We start from the raw sequence: 11,844 nt of genomic DNA, 5'->3' as shown, positions 1-11,844 counted from the left end.
TATATACATGGGTACCTGTACTCAGTTGATGTGCAGGGGTAAGAGGTGGATATGTACATATAGGTAGGAATAAAGTGACTAGGCAACAGGATAGATAATAAATGGTAACAGCAACGTATGTAACAGCAATGTATGTAACAGCAACGTATGTGATGAGTCAGTTGGTACCAAAATGGGAAATGCAGATAGTCCGGGTAGCTATTTGGTTAACTTGTGAACTAACTATTTAGCATTCTTGGGTGACTGGAGTCTTTGATCATTTTTAGGGCCTTCCTCTGACACCGCCTGGTATAGAGGTCCTGTATAGCAGAGCGCCCAGCCCCAGTGATGTACTGGGCCGTACGCACTACCCTGTGTAGTGCCTTGCAGTTGGATGCAAAGCAGTTGCCATATGAAGCTGTGATACAGCCAGTCAAGATGCTCTCAGTGGTGCAGCTGTAGAACGTTTTGAGGATCTGACGGCCCATGCCAAATCGTTTCAGCCTCCTGAGGGGGACGAGGCGTTGTCGTGCCCTCTTCACGACTGTGTTGGTGTGTGTGTGTGGACCATGGTAGATCCTTAGTGATGTGGACACCTGAGGAACTTGAAGCTCTCGACCCTCTTTACTACAGCCCCGTCGATGTGAATGGGCACATGCTCGACCCTCCTTTTCCGGTAGTCCACGATCAGCTCCTTTGTCTTGCTGAGGTCTCTGACCTCCTCCCTATAGGCTGTCTCATCTCTCTCTCCCCCTCTTTCTCTCAACTGCTGTGATAAACAACATAAGAAATGTGTATTTCAATTTCAAGACAGAGATAATATTCATTTTCAAAGAGATTTTAATACTTACTACCTTTCTCTTGAATGATGATTGGGTGAAGATGACCTAACGTCTTTAATAGAGGGCTGTTTTGTAATGTCTGTTGTCCAAGAGGTCTGAACAGACCTCTGTGTTGTGTATCAGGCAGGCTAGCATTTGTCTCAATCAGTCATCTTTAAATCATGTAATTTATAAGTCAATTGAAACCATCATTCTCATCCATCTAAACACATTTTCCCAAAGCAGAAACACTCCCCCTTTTCAGGGAAATCACACCCCCTTGTGGCCATGTAACTGCACTATCTAAATTAATTCACGTCATTATTTACAATTAAAACATTTTAAAGTTTAATTTAACCTTTATTTAACTAGGCAAGTCAGTTAAGAACAAATTCTTATTTACAATGAGTGCCTACACCGGTCAAACCTGGACGGCGCTGGGCCAGTTGTGCGCCGCCCTATGGGACTCCCAATCACGGCCGGTTGTGATACACATGTATTGTATGTCTGTATCTAAAATGTGTTTGCCACAATGTCCCTTATATATCTATTTCAAACCAGGATATGTTTTGCTACCCAAGGTAAATAGTTCTTATATTTCATCTCTCTCTCCCCTCTCACCAGGTGGTAACGCCCCCCCCTCGTCAGGAGCCCAGTCTGGCCCCATGCCCCTCCAGGGGGGTCCAGGTGTCGCCCCGACCGGCAGCCCCTATTCCCTCCCCCCCGAACCCACGCTATCCCAGAACCCCCTCTCCATCATGATGTCACGCATGTCTAAGTTCGCCATGCCAAGCTCCACCCCCCTCTACCACGACGCCATCAAGACGGTGGCGAGCTCGGACGACGACTCGCCCCCCGCTCGCTCCCCAAATCTACCCCCCATGAACAACAATGGTGAGTCGATGGAGACATGCCTAGAAGTCATGTTAAACCTCTTTTGAGATGTATTTTGAACCCTTTTTCATAGAGGTGTGACTCTGTTTACTCCACTTGATGTAGGTTTGAAATGATAACATGCTGTCTGTGTTGTATGGTGCAATAACATCCCTCTGTCTCTCTCTGTGGCCCTCTGTAGGTATGGGAATGAACCAGCACCAAGGTCCTCCTCGTATGATGGGCCCCGGCTCCTCTGGCTCCATGCCTGCCCTCAGTCCCCTGGGTATGACCCCCATGGGCTCCCAGCCTCTCTCCCACGGCATGCCCCAGCAGATGCCCTCTCCCAACGTTGGCCCGGGCATGATGCCCCATGGCATGATGATGCCCCCCAACCCCCAGGACCAAGGCATGGGCAACCCCCAGATGATGCCCCAGGGGCGCATGGGCTACCCCCACCGAGTGCAGGGCTACCCCCTGCCCCAGTCCCCCTCCCAGCAGGGTCCCTTCTCCCCCCACAACGGCCCCGGGCCCCAGGGCTTCCCAGGACATCCCATGGGCTTCCAGGGAGAGGGGGGTCCTATGGGGGGTCGGATGGGGAACATGCCCCATGGAGGGGGAGGTGACGGGGGTAGGCCCAACAACCCTGGAGGACCGCAGTTCAACATGCAGGGAGAGTTCAGTGATACAGATCTGCATGAAGTGATGCGAACAGGAGCATCCGGTATGCCAGAGTTTGACCTGTCCAGGATCATCCCATCAGAGAAGCCCAGCCAGACTCTGTCCTACTACCCTAGGGGAGGAGGAGATGGGCCCGGCCCAGGGGGGAAACCTCCACACATGCAGGGGATGATGCAGGGTATGATGGGGGAGGTCCCGCCCAGGATGGGCATGTCCATGCAAGGGATGGGGGGGATGCCTGGGGGGCCGGGAGGTGGTATGGCCCCCCAGGACATGCCCATGGGAAACCCTTCCCACAATCATATGCGGCCGCATGGGCCCCCAGGGTTCATGGGTCAGGGAATGATGGGACCCCAGCACCGGATGATGTCACCTGGGGGTCCGGGGGGCATGATGCAGGGGAAGGAGAGGGGAGTGCTCTACAACCACCCTGGGCCTGGGGGGTCGCCCAATATGATGATGTCACTACAAGGCATGGGTGCCCCACCCCAGCAGACGATGATGATGGGGGGGCATATGAGGCAGCGTGGCAGGGACATGGACATGGGGTTCAGCCCAGGGCCCGGAATGTTCTAACACACAACTCATAGAATCTTGGACCTTGAATGTTCTGAGCCGATATACAGTATAAGGATGGAATAAGTCACACAGCAGATAAGAGATGGATTAAAACGCAGGAAGTAAGGAATGAAAGACAGAGGTGGGTTCTCTGGATTGAAACATGTAGTGCAGAGGAGTGGGTAGTTAATGGCTTGTGGGAGCTACATAGCCCAGTACTTGTCTTTTACCACAAGCATTTCATTTAGTCTCTTCAGAAATGTCTGAATGTATGGGATTGCTGTGCTTCAATGTCAATTTAAACTGTTCAAGTGTTTTTTTTTCTTTTAAATCTCTGATTATAAGGGTGAGTTGAGCATCGGAGAGGAATGGAGTGAACCACCTTGGAGGACTGTACATCGACTTTTTCAAATCAGTTAAAAATCAACAATGGATAACAAACATAAAGACTTTGTGGAATAAAATCGTACTTTGAGAAGATTTCAATGGAACTCCATCTTCTCTCTGGCTCCATGGTTTTGACTATTTCTGTCCAGTATGACTGTGTGTGTGTTTTTGTTGTAAGTATGTATAGGGATTCTATCAATGACCTCTAAGCTCTCTTATCCACCTTTCATTGGGGGAGGGATGCCCCACTAAAGAACAGTACTGTTTTCCATTGGTGGGCTATTTTAATTTCCTTTGTAACTCCAGTGTATAACAAACCAAACTATGACCTCAAAGATACTAGTATTATTAAAAAAGCACAAACATGGATCAACGGAAGTGTCTTCTTTCTACATTTGAACATTTCTACCAGCCAGTCAGTGTGAATAGCGGTAGTACTGTTCTGTGTGCTCCGTTTCCTATTCCTGTTGCTGTTTGTTCTTCTATTGACTCTGGAATATCATTCCCACAGCATTAATCTCATAGAAAATGAACTGAGTGGGATCAGAATGTAGAACTGGTGAGCTCGTCATGTACTTTATAGTCGTCTCAGACATTAGTGGGACAGGTCTGTCAGTGAGCTAGTCAGGGGCTGTATGTATGGTGGTCTCAGACAGTGGAACAGGCCTCAGTCAGTGAGCTAGTCAGGGGCTGTATGTATGGTGGTCTCAGACATTAGTGGGACAGGCCTCAGTCAGTGAGCTAGTCAGGGGCTGTATGTATGGTGGTCTCAGTCAGTGAGCTAATCAGGGGCTGTATGTATGGCGGTCTCAGACAGTGGGACAGGCCTCAGTCAGTGAGCTAATCAGGGGCTGTATGTATAGTCGTCTCAGACATTAGTGGGACAGGCCTCAGTCAGTGAGCTAGTCAGGGGCTGTATGTATGGTGGTCTCAGTCAGTGAGCTAATCAGGGGCTGTATGTATGGCGGTCTCAGACAGTGGGACAGGCCTCAGTCAGTGAGCTAGTCAGGGGCTGTATGTATAGTCGTCTCAGACATTAGTGGGACAGGCCTCAGTCAGTGAGCTAGTCAGGGGCTGTATGTATGGTGGTCTCAGAAATTAGTGGGACAGGGTATCAAGAAAGCCAGACAGAAATCTGACCACCAACATCATCTAGGGCCAGAGTTTTTCCAGACCATATAACATTACGTTACTGCTCAAGTCACATGGTCAGGAAAAACTAAGATCCCTACTTAGCATAGATTTGACTTCCTCACCCGTCTGTGTAAGCTTGTCATGTGTACCTCTTTGGTTCAGAGACGTCTGCCAAGTCTGTGGCAATGGAAGACAAAAGATATTGGCCGTGTTTGAGTGGATCAAAACTGCAATGTATCAGACAGTGCCATTGTTCCACTCTAATCAGGGACTTTAGACCTGGGACAAAAGGTAGGTGCAATTAATTAGCAGGTAGAACAGAAAACAAGCAGGCTCCAGACCTCGTAGGGTAAGAGTTGAATACCCCTGAATTCTAATACAACATGACTGAAAGGTGAGGTTCAGGTATCGTTACGAGGCCTACTGACTGACCATATATGACCACTGGTGTTGAGATTGGACCACAATTTGCATTGCTATGCTGCACAGTAGTGAGAGACAAAGCCTTGACCAACTCTCTTTTATTTCTCTCCACCACTCCAAAGCAAAGTCAAAGAATTTCAGGGCAACTCTCCATGATTTGGCATACAACTAACAAGCAAATTAAATCACTCCAGTGTGGGTGTGTATATTTGCTCATAGGTCCATGCATTTAATTTATACAATCAACAAATTCCTAAAAAAAAAAGGCACCTACTGTTTCACTCACAACATATTTTTAATTCCCTTTTAACAGGTTCTAAAATGAATGATTTGGAGTGGGTAAACGTGCACACACACATTTTGGTTCCCTTGGTTTATGAACACTACGTACATGATGTGCTTGGTTATCCCCTGAGGAAAAGATTGTAGTTTGATATGAAGAAATTTAGTTCACTCTAAAAGCAACAAAGCCAGAACATATTTCAGAAAGTAAATATCTAGAATCTGGTGCACTATATTCTATAGTGCATAAAGTAATCAGATATTCTGCGTGCATAGTCACAGAATGTAAACATATGAATATAAATTGGTAACACATACTTATTTTTTAGGCAGATTATATTATCACCAGATCATTTATATAATTAAGACCTCTAAGTAAAACTGTCTTCATCTTAACCAGTATGAGCAGTAACACACAGGATGCCCATTGCCCTGATATCAGCTGGATGTGGTTTCAAAGCCAGTTATACACTTTGACAGTGAAGCTATATTTGTGCGTTTAGACAGTAATACAGACGTTTTCAAAGTCTGAGACAGTGGGCCTCCCTTCAATGAGCATTAAGACAACTGCGTACTCACACTTTGAAAACCTCTGTTGTAATACACTGGCTAGCGATAGGCAAATGCTAGGCTAGGGCTGGAGAGTGGATGTCTCTGGTGGGATGTAAACATGGTGGCTGGTAACAGTGAGTGCATGGGGTAGAGCTGGGGGTCGCAGAAGCCTCAGGGGTCAGCCACGCCCTTTGTGCGGTTGCAGAGTGACTCGTAGAGCTCAAAGGTCAGCGAGTAGTTGGAGAGGGCCTGCTTGAACTCCTGCAGGGGGCAGTAGACTCCACTACAGCCTGGAACCAACTGGTCCTACAGAGACGGATCAAAATAAAGAATGTGTAAGAAAGACACTAACCACGTTTCCATCCACAGTTATGAGAGTAAAGTCATGCTGTCTAAAAAAATAATGACAGCTGTGATTTTATAAATGCAGATCATTTGTTCGTTCAACATGGTGGGACCTTTTTGTATTGGTAAAATGTATTATGCGAGAAATTGTGAAAACTGACTCAGTAAACCATGCAGTTTATTAGGCTACAGATTAAATAAGTTATGATGCACTTTCACCACCCTGTGAAGTTCAAGGTGATGAGCTTGATGCTCCTTTCCAATAAATATTGAGGGTCGTATTCTGGTGACATGATGATCGATGCACCACTGCCGTTTGACAGATAGTATCCACAATAATCTCATCATGTAGACTAGCCTGCCGCATGTGCCAAGAGGAGAGGAGGCACATTTCCTATTTAACGCAACAATTGTGACAAAACTATCAGTAGCGTTAACATGGAAACACAAAACTTTAGATTTAAACTTTAGCGAAAAAGTACATTGTACATGCATTGATTATTTTTTTATCCACAACAAGTCAGTTTGGTGAAAACATTTTCTTTATGTGGATTTTAGAATATTCACATGAAAATCTGTCACCAATAGCAAAGGTGCATATAAGATGGTGGCCCCCCATGTACTTACCACAAATGTCTCATTTGCTCAGCTCGCCGTATTGTACAATGTTCTCCATTACTCTTTTTTTATATTAGCATTAGCACAGTATACATGATCCCAATTCTAGCTCGAATACTGCAGCATTTTGAAAAAAATTAATTGTGCTGATTTACTGGCACATTGGACCATGTTGCGCGCCGTAGTTTAAGAACTCTATGGATAGTGCTAAAAACAATGATGTCATATCTGAATTCCTCCATCTTTATGCACCTTCACCATTGGATGGAAACCTAGCTATACAAACAGATCACTGACTCTCGGAGAGAAACAGAGTCTGGAAATTGTTTCAATATTATGTGCACACTTCTGTGAGCCCTGCATCCTCCCTAGCCTACCTGGCCAATGTAGGACACTTTGACGAAGGCCTCTTTGGTCTGCCGGTGCTGGTGCAGCTCCAGGGTGATGTCTGAAGCGTACGGTGGCCATCGCATGTCAAAAATCCCCAGAGCCATGAGACAGGGTATCAGAGTGGTGTCGTGGGCAGAGTAAAGGAAGAGCTTCCTGACAGAGAAACATATGCATAAATGCCCTCAGATTTCAGATGTTTAGCAACGAGTAGGGGTGGGGAACAAAACGTTCTAAGGATGTGCCATTCGGAAAAGGACATTTGCTACCATCAATTGGTTGGGTTGAGAACTGCAGCTCTACAAATCTCTGTTACTGGCTCTGTTCTAATGGACAGGTTCATGTTAATGTTACAGTAGTTCACCTGTTAGGCTCTGAGGTTGTGTCCTGTAGTTTATCTTCTATGTTGCCCATTAGGATATGCAGGAGGGGACCCACACACAGCTGCAGGTTCTCCCTAGTCGCAACAAACCAACCCCAGAGAAGATTAAGAAAACAACTGTCTTGGGTGATTTTTTTAAAACACCTCTAATGCACAGTGGACTGTGATTTCATAATGTGGAATAAGGAAGCATATGCTCATGGAACAGGGAACTATTTTCTGTGTGTTCTACTCCCCGACCCTCTACACATGCTGATCTGTATTTAAATCCCTCTGCCCTTTGACCTCTTGCTGGGTTCGTAGATGTGGTAGATCATCTCCACAGCTCTCCTCTCCACTGTGTTTCTCCAGGAGTCAAGGACTGGTGGGCAGGGTAGGCCGTGGGTCTGTTTGAACACACATATTGTAACGTTAAAATGGCAATGCAATGCAGTGATAGTACCACTCATATCTTTTGACCACATAATCAACTTCGGTAACAAAAGGATATTTTTTAGTCATGGTATTGTATTTTTGTTGTTTTGTGTCACCTCTCTTGCCACCATGTCATCCCTGATGAGGATGAAGTCAACCCGTTGTTGGGCAGCGATGCCCAGAGCACTCTTGATGCTGCTCAGGTCCGCAGCAATGTCTGGCAGAGTGGATGACTCCGCCCAGCGATGACTACAGCACACACAGCCAATCACAAAAACCAACACGAGAGAAACATCCAATCACAAAAATCAATGAGTGAGGGATCCAGCCAATCACAAAAACCAACAAGAAAAGGGACCCAAGCAGCCACTCACCCGCTGAGGAGTTTGAGCAGTCTGCATCCATGGTAGTTAGGGTACAGGATCTCTGACTCGGCCTCAGTCGTCAGAATGGGAACCATGTCTTCAGGAGAGGGGGAGCAACATTAGGAGATAGACCAGTATTTCCTATGACACACAAACACAAACTGACACATACCTCTCTGGCTTTGATAGAACAGCCCTGCCACCAGGCACTTGGCAGACTCTATGGTTCTCACAATGTTAGTGGAACGCACACTGGGAGAGAGAGAAGAATATATCAATGTCTTGTGGGCTACATGTACTCTGTCACAGATCTTACAATCGTGTTGTAGTAGGAGTGTACTTTACCATAATCAGTTATCAACCTGTACGGTATGTTCTTGTTCTGTTAACTACTCATGTCCCCTTTATGGACCGAGCGCCTATAGTCATGCAGTGTATGAGCAATGTAATTATGCCATTGCTAATTACTTTAGTAAATGTAAAGCTCATGTTCACATCCTTGTATTCAGTGTTTTTCTTTTTAGATCCATAAAGTAAGAACAGTACATTATGTTACCTAACCTGGGGCCCAGATATTTCTGCTATACCCTTTAACGTTGTCAAGCAAAACAAAGAGGGAGTTGGCTACAGAACCAGATGTGACTACCAGGCTACTGGTGATGATCACATGATGTGTCTGTACTTACTTGACCTCTGTAGGACTGAAAGTGGGGTTGAGGATGGCTGTGGTACTTACTTGACCTCTGTAGGACTGAAAGTGGGGTTGAGGATGGCTGTGGTACTTACTAAACCTCTGTAGGACTGAAAGTGGGGTTGAGGATGGCTGTGGTACTTACTAAACCTCTGTAGGACTGAAAGTGGGGTTGAGGATGGCTGTGGTACTTACTAAACCTCTGTAGGACTGAAAGTGGGGTTGAGGATGGCTGTGGTACTTACTAAACCTCTGTAGGACTGAAGGTGGGGTTGAGGATGGCTGTGGTACTTACTAAACCTCTGTAGGACTGAAAGTGGGGTTGAGGATGGCTGTGGTACTTACTAAACCTCTGTAGGACTGAAGGTGGGGTTGAGGATGGCTGTGGTACTTACTAAACCTCTGTAGGACTGAAGGTGGGGTTGAGGATGGCTGTGGTACTTACTAAACCTCTGTAGGACTGAAGGTGGGGTTGAGGATGGCTGTGGTACTTACTAAACCTCTGTAGGACTGAAGGTGGGGTTGAGGATGGCTGTGGTACTTACTAAACCTCTGTAGGACTGAAGGTGGGGTTGAGGATGGCTGTGGTACTTACTAAACCTCTGTAGGACTGAAGGTGGGGTTGAGGATGGCTGTGGTACTTACTAAACCTCTGTAGGACTGAAGGTGGGGTTGAGGAAGGCTGTGTCCTGGATGTATCTCTTCCTCAGCCTCTCTCCCAGCTCATACAGCTGCTGCATGCCCACCGTGGTGAGCTGACCTGGGTACGTACCTCCCTGCAGGGGAGAGGAACAGGGTCAGGAGTCAAAGGTTGCCAAGACAGTCAATCCAAAATGGCATCACCAGTGTCTATCCATTGTGTATCCGCAGAGTAGTACTGTGGTATGCCAGGTGCACCGTGAGACAGACACAATCCTCCGGAGAGTCTCCCAGCAATCTCCCGCTGAGTGAAGGACAAATCTCTCGGTATATGCTCATTGGTTATCTGTTCGTTCCCTCATTGCCAGGTCCAGACCATAACAGTCAGAGCTGAGTCAGAGTGAACCATAGATTGTTCTTTCACTTGAACAGGCCTTTAGCTGAGATACAGCCCCTGGTCTAAGCCTCAGGAGACGGTCTCCCAGGGTGCAAAGTCCTGCTTTATGATGACCCCTACCCTCAAAGACCACTAATAGATTTAATGGGCAACTAGAATTTCGATCCTGACACGTCGTGCCAGTGTGGTGTGTGATGTTACTGGTCTGGAGAGGGAAATCCTAATGGTTGACAGCTGGCTGTGAGTAACCCAGTAACAGTGACATATGTCTCTATGGAGTCCATGCCAGCACACCGACGTGACAACTTAAACCCATTAACCGTACTTATCCAAGCGCTGCCTACTCCTTTCCTTATCTCTCTAGGCACTACTTCCTCTGCTCGCTAACAGACACAGGCACACTCACGGTCAGTATGTTGGCCCGGTAGCTGTCCTCCACCGGTGAGGGCGGCCGTGGACCTCCTTCCAGGTCTGTCACCACATAGTTGATCTGTGTGTGTGCTGGGGGTTCCAGGAGGTTAGGCACCCACTGGGCCTGATACAGACAGGACAAGGAAAAAGGTTAGACTTCCAGATGCTGGTGAACATACCTTCATATGCCTTGTCTTGGAGATCAGGCTAAGATGAATGGCTTTCCCTCAACTTCAAGTCCTGGGAGACAGAGCATCAGGTCTGTCAGATGTTCTTGTGTGACACAGGTGGTCTCTCACCTCCATGATGCCTGGTATAGACTTCAGCGGGGTTCGGGCTCCGTGGCGGAACAGGACTTGCACGAGTTTGAGCTCGTAAGGAAAAGGTGGTTCCGTGCATGTGCGGTCCGAACCTGAATCCGTCTGAGTTGGTTCTGTCTTCTTATGAGACCAGAGCATGGATCCAAACGCCATGGACACCGAGCCCAAAACACCTGCTTTGGTCCAGAGGTTCCTCGTCCTCATGCTTACGTTACTATACTGCCGAGACAGACCACACAATACCAACATTGAACATAGGCAGTGTGCTAGCTAGCAAGCTATCATTTGCAGCTAACGTTAACCATGTTTAGTGATCTGCTTAAGATTTTAGCTAACGTTAGCAAACGTTATTCCAATCTTTATTTTTCGGTAACTAACGTTATCTAGGTAACGTACTGTATACAACTACATTCTGGGTAAACCTGGCACTTGATCTTTTGGTGTCGATGGTAGCAAGTTATGAAGCAGGCGTTTGAAACAAGCTGGCTGTGTCGGTAAGCTAACGTTAGTCAATATATGTCAATATTGAGAATGTGCTGCAGACTGATGAGGTTAGCTAGCTAGCTAGCGATACAGTCGATATCTCAACTAATGTCAAAGCCATTCAAGTAACGTTAGCTAAATATGGAACGTTAACTAGCTAACCAGAAATTGATTCATTTTCGGGTTAGCTAGCTCTTTAGCTACTTCAATGGCACAAGATATTGAACTCAAATGTACAGAACTTACGTTTAAATACCACTGGAACAGTTATTAACTAGTTTAAAAACAAATAAAAGACATCGACTAACTCAGTGTATTTTGAAAACACGGCACCCGGCTAGGGACAAAATGTTTTTTGGAATATGTAGTCATTTCTGGTGTGATCCATGCTTTGAAAGTGAAACTGCTCTTCACGGAAAAGCTACCCACATGCGTCATTTCCCTCCCATGCCCCTCATTACCGTAAGCACAGCGTGGTGCCCATATAAATATAGCGCAATAATGTATGAAGTGGGAAATAAATTAAAGCTAAACAGACAATATACAGGTAATTACCAAAAATAAGGGAAACCCTTGAGTAAATGAGTCATAAAAGTATATTGAAAGCCGGTGCTTCCACACAAGTGTGGTTCCTGAGTTAATTAAGGGGCTCCGAGTGGCGCAGCGGTCTAAGGCACTGCATCTCAGTGCTGGAGGCGTCAC

General features: G+C 46.4%; 2 protein-coding genes across 8 annotated transcripts in view; one reads left to right on the top strand and one right to left on the bottom strand.

Moving 5' to 3' along the window:
• LOC106582113 (B-cell CLL/lymphoma 9 protein) overlaps window positions 1-3,668 on the top strand; it is a 42,796-nt gene extending 39,128 nt beyond the window's left edge. For 5 of the 6 annotated variants that reach the window (XM_082967093.1, XM_082967095.1, XM_082967092.1 and 2 more), the window contains 2 exons: window positions 1,425-1,694; window positions 1,876-3,668. In XM_082967093.1, coding sequence (XP_082823219.1) covers window positions 1,425-1,694; window positions 1,876-2,930 — 1,325 coding nt within the window. In that variant the 3' untranslated portion in view covers window positions 2,931-3,668. The remainder of the gene's footprint in view (window positions 1-1,424; window positions 1,695-1,875) is intronic. The other variant, XR_014382035.1, reaches the window with a different exon arrangement.
• Window positions 3,669-4,937: 1,269 nt separating this feature from the next.
• Window positions 4,938-11,562, bottom strand: ppa6 (Lysophosphatidic acid phosphatase type 6). 2 transcript variants are annotated; one of them, XM_045704324.1, is made up of 11 exons: window positions 11,389-11,562; window positions 10,639-10,873; window positions 10,335-10,463; window positions 9,538-9,668; window positions 8,374-8,453; window positions 8,211-8,298; window positions 7,953-8,085; window positions 7,708-7,808; window positions 7,405-7,497; window positions 7,031-7,196; window positions 4,938-5,996 (listed from the first exon to the last, which is right to left on the bottom strand). In XM_045704324.1, the coding sequence occupies exons 2-11, from the start codon at window positions 10,861-10,863 to the stop codon at window positions 5,862-5,864; spliced, it is 1,281 nt and encodes a 426-aa protein (XP_045560280.1). In that variant the 5' UTR covers window positions 10,864-10,873; window positions 11,389-11,562; the 3' UTR covers window positions 4,938-5,861. The 2 variants fall into 2 exon arrangements, with proteins under 2 accessions (XP_045560280.1, NP_001133278.1); NM_001139806.1 differs by having other exon boundaries at window positions 10,639-10,878; window positions 11,389-11,523.
• Window positions 11,563-11,844: the final 282 nt, after the last annotated feature.

Source organism: Salmo salar, chromosome 21, assembly GCF_965601325.2.
Source record: "Salmo salar chromosome 21, fSalSal1, whole genome shotgun sequence".
NCBI lineage: Eukaryota > Metazoa > Chordata > Actinopteri > Salmoniformes > Salmonidae > Salmo > Salmo salar.
This window is presented reverse-complemented; position numbering and strand designations above follow the sequence as displayed.